General features: G+C 34.8%; 1 protein-coding gene across 1 annotated transcript; it reads right to left on the bottom strand.

Moving 5' to 3' along the window:
• Window positions 1–2,919: 2,919 nt before the first annotated feature.
• On the bottom strand, window positions 2,920–6,994 carry LOC133290429 (gibberellin 2-beta-dioxygenase 2-like). The gene is made up of 4 exons (XM_061488508.1): window positions 6,609–6,994; window positions 3,637–3,799; window positions 3,379–3,582; window positions 2,920–3,198 (listed from the first exon to the last, which is right to left on the bottom strand). The coding sequence occupies exons 1-4, from the start codon at window positions 6,992–6,994 to the stop codon at window positions 2,920–2,922; spliced, it is 1,032 nt and encodes a 343-aa protein (XP_061344492.1).
• Window positions 6,995–18,442: the final 11,448 nt, after the last annotated feature.

The following is an 18,442-nucleotide window of genomic DNA, read 5'->3' as shown; positions in this document are numbered from 1 at the left end:
AGAGGATGCTTTCCCTTGTTTCTTCACCTTAATGATGGATGTTAAGTCTTTTGTCTCTTCCTCTTTCCGCGTCTGACCCTGTAGCAGACGTTCATGATGACATCTTCTTATTAACACTTCTAGTAACAGCAAAATTGAAGCCATAGTAATTGCAGGAGAGATAAGACATATGCTTTCAAGGTTTTACTCGAAATAGATAAGAAATGTCAGATATATGTCAAGCTCTGCTCTTCACCCTTTATATGTTTTTTCATATTAAACTTTGAAGGGTAACTTGCGTCTTACTCGTGGAGATATTCTGAATTGCTTGAGAAATTAAACAATCATAAATATCACAGTAAGTTAACTCCTCTACCATTTTCTTGCCAAATTAAGATAATCAAAGTAAAATGTAATCATGGATTTGGGTCCAAACCAGAAATTCATATAAAACTGTTGGTTGATGTGAATGAAATGAAAATAAAAATGCAAAATTCAAAAGCAGTTTATTCATTCATTGTGAGTTTGCCTTAAGAAATGATATGAACCGAAACTGTTTCATGCAGTTTTGCCCTCAAATTTTTGTCAGGAGTTGGCCATCTAAACCTTCTCAGGCATGTCCCAGAGCGTTGAACAGCCTCATAAAAAAGAGAGTGTAAACTGTGGGCGAGCTTCTTGCTTGACCAACTTTCTCAACAAAAAATTTCTAACATTAACAACCATATGGACACTTGGCTAGTGATTAATGTTGAGATATTCAAGTGTGATCACATTGGTTGGTAATGAGCTAACTGAAGAGTATATAAATGAAATGACCCATGAATTCAATGCCTTAAGGTTTTGGGTTGAGACATGGTGTCGGATCCACTTGCTACGGTTGGTGTAGCCTTAGTTCATTGGTGGTGGTTTCCCGTCACGGGCTTCCCCTGGACCCGCTTGACATTGGAGTTTGAGGGAACGACCATAGAGTAAGAAAATTATGCTTCTCATATGGACATGCACTTGAGCGTTTGTTTGAAATTAAGTTTAACAGCTTTGAAAATGATTTTTTGTTGATGACAAATGGATATTATTAACAAAAAAAAAGGAAAAATATGATGATTGCTGTCGTCCCAATGAGTTGTAATCCGTGCTACAATTTCTTTTGTACTAATTCAAAGATCATGGCAATAATTGCATGAGAAAAATATTGTCCACCAACAATGCAATTCAGGAACTGAATCTACCCAAGCAGGTATGCTGAAAGCCTTCTTTCAAGTCAGTGTCTAGCTACACCTACCATTTGGGTTAACTCACAAATTAAATAACCGCGCACCTTAATTAGTTGATGGCACAACTGCGACTTAATTCACCGAATCTAGACAAGCAAAACTCAACTTCGCTTTCTAGCAAGGAGGGATTTCTTTACCTGATTGGATTTTTCCTATATCATTCTTTTTCTTTTGATTTTTAATTTATAATTTGTGTGGGCTTATGATCCGAAGCTGGAAGTGTCTGTATCACCTGAAATTTAACTCTTCAACCCAAAATAAAAATAAAAATAAAAATTCAAATGACAATTACCCTAAAACCATTTTACAAACTTGAGAGACTTGACCATTAAGACTGAAATGTTGGTAAAATGTGATTTTCCCAGGTAAACCAGATGCCTGATTAAATCTTTTAGTGGTCATGCACAAAAACTTTTTTGTAAGATAGTAAGTCACTTGAGGCTGAGGGAATGGCTCACAACACCAAAAGTCCAAAAGGTTGAAGCCTACACTCAAAAAAGGATGAATGATGATGTATGCAGTCTTGCTTTCAAATAACTCAAAGTGGTCACTTCTATATGAGGGCTGGCTCAAAGTGCAACTTGATAGCAAAAAAAGAATTTGATCCAAGTTAGAAGCGGTACCAACTAAAAAGCAGCACAAAATCGAAGCAACTAATCTGAGAAAAATAAAATAGTGTTAATGGGTAGCGCCCGGAACAAACGCAACTTAGGTGTTGTGGTCCTTGTGGATTACAAATTTGCTATTGTAGCACGTATGTAGTTACGGGACCATTTGCAGCAGTATAGGTGTAATGATCCGTAATTTTAAAGTCTGGTTCTACTTCCTTATCTGTTGTCCAAGTTTCAAATTTGACATGTAATTTGATAAACTCGTATCTCTAGCAAACTCATATTTTTCCTCTTTTGCTAGGTGTATGTAGGAACTTTCAACTAGTTTTGGGACTCCACACCAATTGGTATTTGATACCTGTTACATTAATTGTCAAGAGAGAAACTTTAGAAGTTTCATCCCAACTTAGGTGAGCGCTGGCTTTGATTGGTAAAGAAGTAGAAGACAGAACATATTTGGTTTCTGCTCTGCGTCAAAAATTAATTAGTTGACTTTCAACTTCTAGTTGTTGGCTTTCGGTTCTATCAATGTCAACTTCGACCAGATTATCTGTCTCTGGTTGGCTCGGGACTGACTCTCCACAAAAGAGTTGGTTGTCATCCTTATCTCAAATTTAGGTGAGATGTTTCCCACGTTTTACTTGGTTTTTTTCATTTGGAAAGTTATTGGTAAAAGATCATCTCTTAGCAAATAATTACAACTTTTTCACACATTAACTTGATTAAACATTGTGAAACTTTGGGCTAATAATTACAAATAGTAATTTTTAGAGACTCTGCATTTTTAGATCCGATGGCTATGTACTGTTTACTTACATAAGAAAATCCCCTTGTATAGGACTTGGAAGATTGCCTATATTTTACAATAGTACCCACTAGATGGACTATTTGTTTACCCAATGTAAAATAACTTAGAAATCCCTATCAAATTCTAAAGAGTATAAAACAAGAACAAAAATTGAAAGTAAAGAAGAGGCTATGAAAATCTTTCTGCTGCTATCTACTGACTACTTACTTAGGTGGGGAAAGAATATCAACAATGAATGTTATCTGAGTGTTCATTGAGAAGCAGGTGAGAGATGGCTATCTTGTTGCTGTTGGAGCTTGAAGAGATCAAGGCGAGAATCTCCCAATTTGAGAGAGTATGCTGCTTGCTTGTATTGGCCCCACGTGAAGGGCTTATATAGACTTGGATTGTGGGGTGTCACCATCTTTGGCAGTGGAGTTATCCACCAATTCAGCGGTGGCGCTGCAAAGTACATCATTGACATTCTGGGCTTCACTGTGTTAGTCAATGCTCTGTGTCTCACGCTTACAAACCTTCCATTTGTCAAAACCTTTAAAAAAAATATGCACATAAACGAATAGATAATAAGTTATTGTGAAAGTGTTATCCTATCACTTAATTATGTAACAGTTAATATACCAAAAATAATGCAAACGAATGTGATTAATGCTAATATGTTCATTGGAAAATATTGATTGTGACAGAGATAATGAGTTGATTACAAACCAACCTGAAGGGCATCCCCAACCATGACGAAGAATTCGTTGGGGTCAGGGGGAACTGGGATCCACAGTCCATCATGGGTGGAAATCTGAAGGCCACCCACGTTGTTGGATCGCATGATGGTCAAGATCTGAGGGTCACAATGCTCCCCAAAGCCAACGTTGTTGTTGTTGTTGTTATTATTATTATTACTATGATTATTGTCCTTAAGCTGATGTGGGTCAAGTTTGGATGGGTCCAAATTCTTGTTGCCCTTGGGGTTCACAGGAGGGTAGTGATTGATCCTCAGGAGTGAGTCACTACCATGGATGTCTTTGATAAGCTTGCTCAGTGATAACTTGTCCGGGAGCCACAAACCTTCCGCTACTAGATCAAGAATCTCACATGCTAGCTCTTTAGCTGCTTCTATATAATCATTCACCGCGCAACTGCAATTCAAGGCCACAAACTACACAGGGTCATGACTTACGGTACGTGTAATTTTTTGCATCACTTCATCTATAGAAGAAAAGGCTACATTTAATTTGGGAGAACTAGCATCTTTTTTAAAATATAAATAAATTCTTTCTGTGTTCTTGATTTGATTGTATAAGTTAATGATTTCTTTTTGACTTTGTCACCCCAATATTTGATATATTTTCTTGAAGTGCAATGATAGCACGGACATGCTAGGAAAAGCAGGCGTGGCGGTTCTACAACAACAAGAAAGGCCAATGCTATGCGAGTAATAGCATGAATAAACTAAGTTTGTAAGTCCCTCTCTAGTACCCAAAAAAAAAAAAAAAAACCTTTTGTACATTAATTTTGTACTGTTGTCTTTTCTGACGATTCCCGAGTTAAGCCAAGTTATGACCGTGTGTTGTACTTGTAACCTTTTCGGCTCACACATCATTGGTCACAATTCTGCCTATAGATAAAAATTTTGAAGCCAAAATTATGCTTATGCATAACTTTTTTCTTGGAGAAGATAAGTTTTAAATACTTACTACTTGCAAGATGCAGTCAAGTAATTCCATTGCCTTAAAGAAAGTCGTGGCTGATGGTAAACCCAAGATGTAACGTGATTGTCAAATAATTACTTTGGTTCTATGTTTTGGGCCCACCATTTATAGAAGGTAGACTCCATTTTATTATTTCCAAAACAATTATATCTACTGCCAATTTGACAAGTTAAAGAATAGGCTTCAATTACTACGATTGATTGCTCACCACTGCCCCCCTGTCTCTATCTCAAATAAAACTATAATAAGTATAAGTAAACATAGATGGACATTAAAATTTAACAACAATTTTAAATGATTGATTGAGATCTGCGACGCTTTAATTAATTAAAATTAAATTTTGGTTAATAATTTTACAAAGTATTTGGTCACAATACACAAAAGAAAAAAAAAAACTATGATGTATTAAATAATCTTAATTTGACTAAGTTGCTGCTCCATGTGCACTTATAAAAAAAAGTGCATGATGATAATATACCACAAAAATATCATTATAATAGTTGAATACTATAATTAGATTTTGAAATTTTCATATTGTATTTAAAAAATTGAAACCAGATATCTAAAAATCAATCAGGGTTGTTTGGTATGGCCATCTTTTTTTGTAAACGTGTTTCTATGTCTTTTCAACTCTAATAATCATATTTAAATGATAGAAAATTGATAAAATAAGCCAGCGTAATTGCTGTATAAATGTTATATATTATCCACGGAGAGTGGTCGTCAGAGCCTAATAAAATAAATCAGGATGATGTTCAACATAAATAGTCTCCAACTAATTCAAATGTGTAGAAGTCTTTATCACGTAGCCGAACCAACCACATGAAAACAACTACATATATACATTAATTCGAAAATGGTAAGGTGAGGTAAAATGAGCTTGATTAACTAGTAAATATTAAACAAAATGTAAATTGTTGTAGCATGCATAATTTCGAATATAAAGGAAAGATGTCCCTGTTTAGGAATCAAGCACCAATAATATTATACTAATTTCCTAAAGAATATTTTTTTTCCACACCATTCATGACAGCAAAATTATTATAATAAATTATGCTGTTTATAGACTCACCGTCATTAACCCAGAATCAATTGTTTTAGTATTCATTTCAACCCTTTTAAATGTTTCCGCAATATGTAAATAAAGAAATGAAATATATATATCACAAAAATATGTCAAACTCCTGAGAGTTACAGACTCGGCAAAGCCCCCCACCAGGCAAGGACTTGTTCCCTAGTCCCTACCCTGTTTCCTCTCTCTTTCTGGCATATGCAAATACAGAAATATATATAAAATTATTTATGCAGCCACTTTACGTACAGCAACGACTGGTGTATGGTTATGATTTCTCATATTTAATAATTTTCATCCTTTGTATGATTATGATTCTCCGCATTTAATGCTTTCAAATATATATATGGCAAGTATTTGATTGTTGCACGTACAGCAGCTGCAAAAATGTAAATCTCATATATATATATATATATATATATATATATGGCTTATCGTTTCTCAAGCTGCTTGAGATAATCTTATCTCCGGTTACTAAATCATAACCGTACAAAGATGGATCAATGGTGATAAAGGAAGAGAGAAAAAAGGAAATCATAATTATTCAAAGGTAAATCAATTAATATAAGGAAATAAATAAATAAAACGACGTAATTTTGGGTAGTCAGAGATAAACTTATCTCAAGCTGCTTGAGAAATATTTTTTATATATATATCAAATTTTAAAATTTGACACTAAATTTTAATCGTTGATTTTCGTCAATTAACGATTATCATTTATTAGGAATAAAACTTATTAATTAATTATTAATTTCCAATAAATAATAATTGTTTATTGACAAAAATTAAAATATTAAGATTTGACGTCAAATTTTAAAGTTTGATATCTGTGTCAAATGATCATGTCATGTATATATACATATATATATATATATATTTTTAGATATTTCAATTTGATTCGTAGGACAGATTTTCAAATTAAAGTTTTAAACTCTTTTCTCTCACTCACCTCAACTGCTTAGTTCAGTTACGCTAACTTTCAACCTGTTATTCCAATTCTGTAACGGTATTACTATATTACCCTTTCACCACTTACCATTATATAAAAGTTGTAACACAAATATGGAATCGGTTATGTTGTTGAGGAAAGAATTAACGAAAATGGAAGAGTACGAGCTATAATTAGATTGTCAACTAGACAACTAATTAATGAATTAATAATACCTGAACTTGGTAGGGTCGTTTGCTATGGTTTTGGATCTCTCAGAGATAGAAAGAGGATTGGTATGAAGGAGGAGATACTCGAGGTCACCCATATCGCCATTGAGGCCTATATTTTTGCTGCCATAACCGAAAGGAGTGGCAGGGCCAGCTTGACGCTTCTCCGAGGAGTTTTTGTTGAAAAACTCAGCTCCCTCCTCTTCCAATCTTGAAATGACCTCTTTTGGAACACCATGGTTCACCACCTTGAAGAAACCGTATTCCTCGCATGCTTTCACCACTAGTTCTGACACCTCTGTCCTTTCCATGGAAAGGTCGATCGTGGGAATTCCCACAGCCTTAGTTTTCTTGGTTCTTATCACCGTGGAAGTTGGAGAAGGCGCAACCATTGCTATATCTATATAACTGATGGTGTTTATATCGAAGAAATATATGTATTCTGATCGACACAAAAATGGGGAATAGAAGGAACAGCTTTGTGGGGGATATATATTCGTGGTTGGAGAAAGGTTGCATATATATACATGACATGTAAAGGGGATGAGAGGGGAGAGAACGAGGAGAAGGAAAGAGGGTTATGATTAAAATTTAATTTATCTAAGAATAATTAAATTATAACGTGAAAGACCAAGATGGGGTATGGTGATTAAATAACAATTTTATATATATCAATTAATGTTTGGTTAAGGAGGCTTGGACTTCGTAAACAAGACAGTCCAAGATGGGTGAAAAAGCAGAAGGAATTCAAAACAGGAAGATGGAAAATATAAATCTTTGTGTGCATGAATTGACCGAAGAAAGGAATCTCGATATGTCAAGTCTGAAATCCTCCTATCTTATGGCCTCTTCCATAATCCACACTAAGTAAGACGGATCGAGTCTAAAAAGGAAAAATAATGTAAGATTATAATGTGGCATAGTAACTAACTAATAATGTAAGATTAGTGTAAATAGGAATGATTCAACAAGTCACTAGCAGTGGATTATTTTGTAGATATCAGATTTCTACTTTTATACATATTAGCATATTATTTTGTTTCTTGGTTTTTACGGTTTTCCTTATTATTTTACTGTTAGTGATTGTAACTAACTAGTTGCTGAGGTGTACATTTTCATTGCTGAGTTGATTCTGTTTTGCACTTTGTGTGAGCACATGCTCACACCATTTTTCTATTACGTTTTCTTTTGCTGAGGTTCATATATAGGTGGCCTCTTGTATTCTCTTTCACCACTTTTCAATGAAATGAGTATTCAGTTTACAATTAGCTTTTTCTCTAATATGGTATCAGTAGTATTCCTGTTCTGATGGCTCGCGGTAATAACCGCCCACCTCCGGTTGATGCAACCTCCGCGACTTCAGGTTCATCCATCTCCATGGATGATTCCTCCAGTCCTTTTAACTTACATAACAGTGACCATCCAGGTCTTCTTTTGGTTTCAACACCTCTTTCCGGTTCTAATTACAATTCATGGAATAGGGCCATGCTGTTTGCTTTGACCGCCAAAAATAAGTTGGCCTTTATTGACGGTACACTTCTCCGTCCTGCTCCCATTGAACTTTTGTTCTCTGCCTGGAATCGTTGTAATTCTATGGTTTTCTCTTGGCTTCTGCATTCGGTCACCAAGGAGATTGCTGATAGCCTCCTCTATTTCACCAATGCATATGAAGCTTGGGCAGATCTTAAGACCCGATTTTCTCAGGCGAATGGCCCTCGCATCTTCCAACTTAAACAACAGATTTCTTCCTTGTGTCAAGGTTCCATGGATGTCAATGGTTTTTACACCAAACTCAAATCACTTTGGGATGAATTACTCGATTATGCTCCCCTGCCTTCTTGTACGTGTGGAGCTCTTCGACACATTCATCCTCATCGTGAGCAGGATCACGTTTTACAGTTTCTAATTGGACTGAATGACTCATACTCTGCTTCGCGTGCTCAGATCTTGATGATAGATCCTATTCCACCACTTACTAAGGTTTTTTCGATGATTCTGCAAGAGGAACGTCAACGCCAGTTGTCACTCTCCTTGTCTTCGCCTTTGTTCCAGATTCGCCGCTGCTCGGATCTGTACTTGGTGCTTCTCCCCTTGTTTCTTCGCCGCCGTCTACGGTGGCTGCCATCCAACGCCGTCGCCCGCTTTGTACCTATTGCAATCTTTCAGGCCACACTTGTGAGAAATGTTTCAAGTTGAATGGTTATCCACCAGGCTACACTCCAAGGCTCAACAAGTCCAGCCAATATCCTACTAAGCCAGCCCAACCCACGGCCCAGGCCCATTCCATAGTCTCAGTCTCTCCTCACCATTCCACTTTCCCCAAACCGTTCTCATCTCTCAACCCTATTCCTCCCACCTCAGATTTTCCCCTTGCATTCACCCCTTTCACAATATAATCACCTAATTTCGCTTCTCCATCAGAGTTCTGCAACTTCTACTCCGTCTACCTCATCCTCTGTCACTGATTCCCTCCCTTCGGTGGCTAGTCTCAATGGTAAGCATCATCTCTCTTTCCCCTCTTCTTCATGGGTTTTAGACACCGGTGCTACACACCATGTTTGTGACTCTCATGATCTCTTCTTTTCCTCTTCCTCGTCTCCTTCTTCTGTCTCATTTCCTAATGGTTCCTCGGTCAATGTATCCTCTGTGGGATCTGTTAAAATTTCTTATTCACTCACACTTTCTAACGTTTTATGCGTTCCCTCTTTTCTTTTTAATCTCTTGTCCATCAGTGCTTTGACACAGTCTTCTTCTATCCTTGCTAATTTTTCTTCTTCTCTTTGTGTTCTTCAGGATCATGCTTCGGGAAGGATGATTGGGATTGCTAAACGCCTGGGTGATCTTTACATTTTGGACACCACTAATCTTTTTCCCACTGACTGTGTTCCCCATCCCCTCTGCTTTTCTATTTCTGTTAAAAATAATGTTGTATGGCATTCAAGATTGGGTCACCTTTCTCCTTCTATTTTAAATTCAATGAAAAGTGCTTTGGGTTTTTCTGATTACTTACCAGCTGACCACCATTGTTCTGTTTTTCCTTTGGGGAAACAAAAGCGCCTTCCATTTATTTTGGATCCTAAACTTGCTGCTTCCCCCTTTGATCTTGTCCACTGTGACATTTGGGGGCCCTTCAACACTGTCTCTGTTGAAGGTTCTCGTTACTTCCTTACCTTGGTTGATGATTCAACCAGGTTTACTTGGACTTATTTCCTAAGTAATAAGTCTATTTTTTCTGTTGTTTTTCCTTCTTTTTACAATCTGATTTTTGCTCAGTACAAGATTCCCATTAAGTCAATTCGCTGTGATAATGCTTCTGAATTTAATCTCTCTTTTTTCTTTTCCGCTAAAGGTATTCAGATGTTTCATTCTTGTGTCGAACGTCCCTAGCAGAACTCTATGGTAGAACGCAAACACCAACACCTCTTGAATGTTGCCCGTTAGGGGTGTAAATGGGCTAGGCCAGCCTACAAGAGCCTACGGCCTAGCCTATATCAGGCCAGACTTGTTCTATTATAAATAGTAAAATAGAACAAGCCTAGGCTTTTTAAAAAATCTATTGAGAAAATAAGTCATAGGCTTTTTTGTACATGTTGGGCCTATAAGTCTATAGGTCGGCCTATATCATATTATTTATTTAAAATATAATAAATAAAATTATTATTTTAATAATTTTGAATAATAAAATAATATTATTTTAGTTATTCTTTTAATTGTTGAATGTTTAATAGACTTAAACAGGCTAACAGGCCTAGGCCAAGGCTTTTATTTTTTAAATACAGGTCAGGCCAAACTTGTAATTTGGGGCCTACACAGGCTAGTAGGCCAGGCTATATCCAATATTTTTTTACATAGGCCTGGCCTATTTAAGCAAAAGCCTAGTCTAGCCTAGCCTATTTACACCCCTATTGCCCGTGCCCTCCATTTTCAATCCAAAGTTCCCCTACAGTATTGGCAAGACTGTGTCTCCACTGCTGTATATCTTATTAACCGGACCCCATCTCCTCTACTTGGTTTTAAAACCCCCTTTGAGTTACTTTGCCACAAATCACCATCTTATACACATCTCCGTACTTTTGGCTGTCTGTGTTACAGCTCAACCCTTCCCAAAACTCGCCATAAGTTCTCTCCCCGTGCCTTGCCATCTGTTTTTCTTGGATATCCTGCGGGTTACAAGGGGTATAAACTTTTGGATTTAGCTTCCAATCGAACTTTTGTTAGCCGTGATGTTGTTTTCTTTGAAAATATTTTTCCCTTTGATATGACTCACACATCTTCGTCCTTCTCCACTGAATTTTCTCACCTGCCATCTGCCCCTACCAACCCTGTACAACATTCCCCATCGCCTGCTATCTCCAGACCCAAACGGTTTCGACATCCTCCAGCTCACCTATCTGACTTTATTTGTTCTTCATCTACTCATCATCCCTTATCCAAATTTATTTCTTATAACCGCTTATCCCCTTCACACACTGCCTTTGTCAATTCCATCTCTTCTCACTTTGAGCCTACTACATTTTCTCAGGCTTCCCAATTGCCAGAATGGCAGCATGCCATGGCTGCTGAGATCTCCGCTCTTGAAACCAATTATACTTGGTCTGTTGTTTCTCTTCCTCCAGGAAAGAAGGCAGTTGGTTGCCGTTGGATTTATAAGGTCAAATACCATTCGGGTGGCTCTCTTGAGCGTTATAAAGCTCATTTGGTTGCTCAAGGTTTCAGCCAACAAGAAGGCATTGATTTTTTGGAAACTTTTTCACCGGTGGCTAAAATCACAACTGTCCGTGCTCTTCTTACTTTGGCTGCTGTGCATAATTGGTCCCTTACCCAACTAGATGTCAACAATACATTCCTCCATGGGGACTTGTTTGAGGAGGTCTATATGACTTTACCTCTTGGGTATTCTCCTCTACTTTCTGTTTTGCCTCCGAATGCAGTTTGCAAGTTACATAAATCTTTATATGGTCTTCGTCAAGCTTCAAGGCAATGGTTTGCAAAATTTTCTGCTACTCTTTTGAATCTGGGTTTTTCTCAATCTCATTCTGATTACTCTTTATTTGTTTGTTCCACATCTAATGCTTTCATTGCAATTTTAGTTTATGTGGATGACATCATCATTGCCTCTAATAATTCTTTGGAGGTGCAGCACCTTACTGCTCTTTTGCACAACAAGTTTAAACTGAAGAACCTTGGTGAATTAAAATATTTTTTGGGCCTCGAAGTTGCACGTAGCAAAAGAGGTATTTCTGGTCATATGGGTTGTAAACCACGTTCTACTCCTCTTGAAGTTGGCCTTAAACTTTCTTCTAATTCTGGTGATTTACTACCTGATCCAGCAGTATACAGGCGTCTTATTGGTCGCCTCATTTACCTCACTATTACTCGACCCGATCTCTCTTATGATGTTAATCTCCTTAGTCAGTTTATGACTGCTCCTCGTGCACCTCATCTTCAGGCTATTTATCGTTTACTGGGGTATGTCAAAAGCACGGTGGGACAAGGTTTGTTTTATTCCAGTACTGCTTCCCTTCGATTAAATGCATTTTGTGATGCTGACTGAGCTGCATGTCCGGATAGTCGTCGGTCCATTTCTGGTTTTTGTGTATTCCTTGGTGATTCCCTCATATCATGGAAATCCAAGAAGCAACAAACCGTCTCACATTCATCCACTGAAGCCGAATATCGTTCAATGGCTCATGTTAGATGTGAATTGTTGTGGCTCTTTTCTCTGTTTAAGGATCTCCATTTTTTTCATCATGGTCCTGCACACCTTTTTTGTGACAATCAGTCAGCTTTACACTTGGCAGTCAATCCTGTGTTTCATGAACGCACCAAGCATATTAAGATTGACTGTCAACTTGTGCGTGAACACATTCAAAAAAGGCATCTCAAGACTTTCCCAGTACCTTCTTCTAAGCAACTCGCTGACATTTTTACCAAGGCATTACGGCCCTCTCGGTTTTCTGTATTTTTGTCCAAGATGGGGATCTTAAATATTTACTCTCCATCTTGAGGGGGCCTATTAGCATATTATTTTGTTTCTTGGTTTTTACTGTTTTCCTTATTATTTTACTATTAGTGATTGTAACTAACTAGCTGCTGAGGTGTACATTTTCATTTCTTAGTTGATTCTGTTTTGCACTTTGTGTGAGCACATGATCACACCATTTTTCTGTTACGTTTTCTTTTGCTGAGGTTCATATATAGGTGGCCTCTTGTATTCTCTTTCACCATTTTTCAATGAAATGCGTATTCAGTTTCCAATTAGCTTTTTCTCTAATAATACATGTTACGTTTATTTTAATTTTTATAAGAATAAGATTTTGAAGGTAGGAAGTGACCACACACAGTTTAGGTGAAAGAAAGTTTTGGGACTTCGGAGCCAATTGGTAGCGGGCTGTTTGTTGCCTTAACTGGACTTTGCTGCTACCAATGCTTTTCAAAACCGTGTGGTCTAAAAGGTGCTCTTTATGGGGCGTCTTTGGTATGAAGCTTTTGTTTATAATGATGGGGAAATGGGGTAGGGAATGTCTTTTGTCCATATTTGATATAAGATATCGTAATTTATTCCTTGTAAAAAAATTCTTCTGTCAATCGATATTTGCACAAACCATTGGAAAAAAAGAATTCCCCCAAGCCTATGGTATTTTCTTTTTCCCATGTATTCCGATTCTGATTTTAACGAATTCAGACCATAATGCCCTCCTGACTATAAACAGGGGTTTTTTATGGATGTTTATCGGATACACAACCACCGACTTTGGAATATCTCAAAAAAGATTAACAGACCAAGATCTTAAGTATGGAAATGCAGGGACAGGTGCAGCTTGTAGCGTCGTTCCCAATGTTGGCTCCAAACGACAATCGTTGAGGTTTGTAGTGGTGGGTTCCGACAGCAAACGAGATGGGGGACAACCAGACTGTGTGGACGAGGAAGGGACAAGGCAGCCTAGCACTTTTGCCGGTGTGGATGAGTTCTCGACCGGATGGAGGACGAAAGGTGATTTCTCTGATTTTCTGAAACAACCATTCCAACCTAAACATAGGGAGACAACGCACAAAAGGAACGTTTGGCGACAGAGATACAAAATTCAAAAAGTATGGGTAATTTGGTAATTTCTGTTGAGATTCCCTTTAATATCTTACCATCAACCAAACATACCATCAATAAAATTAACCTCATTTGTCCGATAAAATTTTGGCATACCAAATATTTTTTTGTTACTTTCCCAAGAAAAAAAATTCACCGTATTCCTAGAAATCTTTTTTTTTAATAAAAAAAATATCTCCAATACCAAATGTCATGTTAGTCTTTACTCCACTACATAGGAATATATGATAGGATTGTCTTTTCTCATGTTGCATAGGAGAAGAGCTATCTCCTACACACACATAGAGAGGAGAGAGGAGAGAGAATAAGAAAAAAAAAAATTAAAATAGGTCCCACATTTACTTTGTGTCTTATGCATAAGATAACAATCTTATGTAACATAAGATTATTATTTCTCATATATGATATATTCGAGTTGGGCGTATATGTTGACTGTTTCAAAGTTTGACTGTGCCACTGTAAGCTTGTACTTTACAGCTCCGGGGTTTCTTATTATAAATTATTTTAATTTTCACATAACTATAAAATTCTAGAGGGCAGCCTTAAACAATAATAAAGTTATTCCCATGTGATAAAGAAATAAAAAACTTTAGTATATTAAACCTGCGTACGATCAACTATCATCGTTATTCTCGCAAGTGTGCCCTTTTTGTACCTATTGGTCGGTAACTTTTGTTTTATTTGTAATTTTTTACCAAGTAACACTTTCATAAGTAAGAATAATTAATAGCATAAATATTAAATATGAAATAAATTATTTCTATCTATCTATATATATCACTTTCTAATATTATTAAATCTGAATCTCAACTATTGAGATTCTAATATAATGATATTGAAGAATGATAAGCAAAATTTAAATAAAAAAATATAAGTAAAATAATTTATACCATTAAATATATGTAATTTTGTAAAGTAATAGATTGTAATATATATATATATATATATATATATATATATATATGAAGTATGTTATATTTATAAATTCTTATAAACTATATTATATATTTTTTATTTACAAACTACATTATGTACTTTCTATAATACATAATATAATTTATAAAATAAATAAAAAGATTTGTAAATATAAGAAGGTCTTATTCGTTTTTTGTATATTATATATTCTAGGACTACATATTTTCAAATTACATAATTGGGACTTAAGTCAATATCAAAAAAAAATTCTTACAGACATATTGGTACGATGCAGCAGTAACAATATTGTAACTGGTCAGAGTGCACATGACGATGTTGGGTAATGTTCAGCAACTAGAAACGGAGAATCTTTTGTTTCACTAATTTGAAGAAAACATTGTCGGATATCCTCTTCTCTCAGGCGGTTTTTGTTGAAACATGTTCCTCTGGACTCTGGAGTTCAAAACGATACTTCATTTTAATTTGATTTTTTTTTTTAAATTTGTGAGAAATAGAAGGCCATGATACATATATAAGCATACAGCAGTATTGCCTGGGCTCTGTTGGCTGTGGCCCGTGAGCGGGTCAAGTTTGTTTTCCTTATTTTATTCATGGGTGTTATTAATCTTATGTTAAAGTAGATAAAAATTTTTATGTCATAGAAATAAATTTGTGAGACTTACTATTTATAAAAAATAAAATAAAAGAAAAAAGCTCGTGGGATCCACCCTTTTATTAACGTAAGAGATAGAACTTATTTTCTTTAACATAAGAAAATATTTTCTCTTTATTTATATCAAAAATTTCATTTTGAGATGCTTGCGGCTTGTCAGATTTGGACCTTGTTCATCGTAATATGCTATTTCCCCCCTCTTCAAAGTTGTGAAACCTGAGCCTGGTGGAAAAATATATATTCCCCTTCCTATTTTATATGAAAATATGACTTTGTATTAAAGAAAGTCAAAGGCCAAGTTTTAGTTACTTTTTTTTTTTTTGTTAACGGAAATTACGCTTTTAAACAACTTTTTAACTAGCATCAAATGAATTAAAGGCACAATTTTTAAAAATAAATTTACTGATTTTTGTAATTTTGTAATTTTGTAATTAAATTATCTTCAGCCCGATTAATCTGATTCTACCTCTGTCAAATCTATATATAAGGCGATTCTTCCAAAATTACTTTTTCTATTCACAAGACATAAATTAAAATTTCTGAATAAAAGAACAAATTCCTTATCATTTGAATTAGTTTTAAGAAAAATTATCTAATTGTTTCTATCAGTTTTCTTATTTTACAATTAATTTGTTCTAAAATTGAATAAAATAAATAAATTTAAAAGTGGTTTAAATCAAATTAATTTTCAGTTTTTATTTTTACTTTTACTTTTTAAGAGGCAAATTTAACTGTGATTGAAAAAAATCGACATGACTAGCATTCGCATTCGTGGTGAATGTGGTAGTTGTTGCTTGTTGGAGGACAACACCATACAGGTCCTGGTTCGAATGCTGGTAGAATCCGAAAAAACAAAAGAAAAATCGACATTGATCTGATCAACTATCTAAGCAGTGAGCTAACATAAAACATAATAGTGTTAGTTAATCATAATATGACAGTTTCAGCAGTTTGAATGATGTTTATGTTTGACAAGTTTTTATTTAATGTCAAATTAGTAACTAAGATCATCTTAGCAAATAAATTCAAAATAATAATCATTTCATGTTTTATTATTTTACTTCATTAAAAAAAACAATATCATGTCATTCTTTATTTTTTTGTGTCACCTCAAGCTATTTATTTATTGAATTAAAAGAAAACAAATATTACTTCAAGAAAAGTCTTCTTTTTTTCTTTTTCATTTACGAAAACTTGTTTTTTAATAGGTAATGTCTAATAAATAATTTCCACCAAAAATAAAATGTCTAATAAATAATAAATCATTGTACTTCGTTTTGCTTTAATTTTTGGTGCGATAACCAGATTTCAACCCTTCTGGGCGGCTCCTTGTCTCCCCGTTCTTTTTTTTCCCTCTATGATTTTCGTCATGAGTTTCATTTTTTAATTATTCCCCACATATACTGTGGGAACCCTGAAATTGTTAATAAAAAAATACCTAAGGAAATAAAATAGAAAAAATAGAAAATTATACAACAAATTTAAAATTTGTTTTAATCAATTCAAAATAGTAAAATGAATTATTTTGTTATTTTAAATTCATTATATTTATTAAAATGATTGGAAAAAAAAACTTACATACACATATATTATTAAAGAAAAAGGTGTGTCATTTTTAATGACATATTTTGTGTCTTTTTACTTTTACAAAAAGATGGGACTCGTATCTTTAAAAAAAAATCACTCTTTATTTAATGATTTATTTTTTTTCTCACTTAAAATAACACAACTTTATATTCTTTAAGATTATACACATTTTTTTATATTTATTAAGGATAATATATTATATCGACGTATACCTCACGTCCCGTTCCCGAGTAGTCAAACTCAAAAGTCCCCACGGGTAATCTTTACCTGACTCTATAAATACAGGCATCCCTGTTGCAAGATAACAAACTGAAGATACGTACTGCATAGATTAGTTATAATATTTTTTAATAAATATATATATAATATTTATCCTTTTAAAAGATAATCATTTTATTTAAATTACTATTTTTTATTTAATATTTAAATTTAAAAACTCTCACTTTTTTCCATTAAAATTTCCGTTTCTCTCATCATAAAATACAATAGTTTTGAGTAAAATAACACAATTTAATGACATTTAAAATGCCAAACATTAATCACATATTATTACACGAGAAATGTTATACTTACAACATCTTACAACTATATCTTAACCATTGATTTTCGTCAATAAACGGTTATTATTTTCGCAAATCAATCTCATTAATTAATTATTGATTTGCAATAAATAATAACAGTTAATTTTCGCCAATCAACGGTTAAAATTTGGTTGTAAGAGGTTCTAAACGAAAATATGTTATAAGTATACATTATGGTGAATATCAAAAGGGAAAAGTATTTCTCCAGTCACCGGAGATAAAATTATCTCCAGTGAGTTCAAAATGACGTCGTTTTGGGGTTATAAGATTAAAAAATTATAATGATAAAGACTAATATAACCCTGTAACATATTAGAATTACAAAAATATCTTAATTTCCGTCCCAAAATGACGTCTTTTTGGACTCACTAGAGATAACGTATCTCCATTGACTTGAGAAATCTTTTACCCATATCAAAATCCATGTCATATGATCTAAATCATGTATTATAAAAAGATTAGTGAAGGAAAGACAAATGAATAATAAACCAAGAAGATATTTTGACCAAAAGTCAAAACACTCACTTAAGTGACCAAGCTCCAAGATGGCAGCCACTCCAACCTTGTACTTCTTACGAAATCTATTGAAAGTGCTCTTGAATTATTTTTTTGCAGCACCTCTATAATTCCAAGTAGACACATTCATGAGGAAGTTTGAGATTGTTGCAAGATTGAAGAGTTCTTGCTACTCAAATTGAGTGCTTCAACACCAACCTTCAAAGGTTCAACAAATTTCTCAACACAATCAGTAACAGTTATGTCATTAGTGGATTCAAGTAGTGTTGCACAATGAGTCAAATCCACTTCCATACCTGTTTAGGCTTGTAACATCTTGGGGGCTTCTCCCATAACTTGATCAGGAGAATAAGGGTCTTTGGCAGAGGCATCAAATACCATGGTATCAATAATGGGGTTGTTGATGGGATGTTCAGAGCTACCAACCGAAGAAGAAGGTTAAGTTACCGCAATTGATTCAAAA

This window comes from Gastrolobium bilobum, unplaced genomic scaffold (genome assembly GCF_033153095.1).
Source record: "Gastrolobium bilobum isolate Gb01-03AN ecotype WA unplaced genomic scaffold, APGP_CSIRO_Gbil_v1 utg11805, whole genome shotgun sequence".
Taxonomy (NCBI): Eukaryota; Viridiplantae; Streptophyta; class Magnoliopsida; order Fabales; family Fabaceae; genus Gastrolobium; species Gastrolobium bilobum.
Note: the sequence above shows the minus strand (reverse complement) of the source record. Positions and strands in the feature narration are given on the sequence as shown.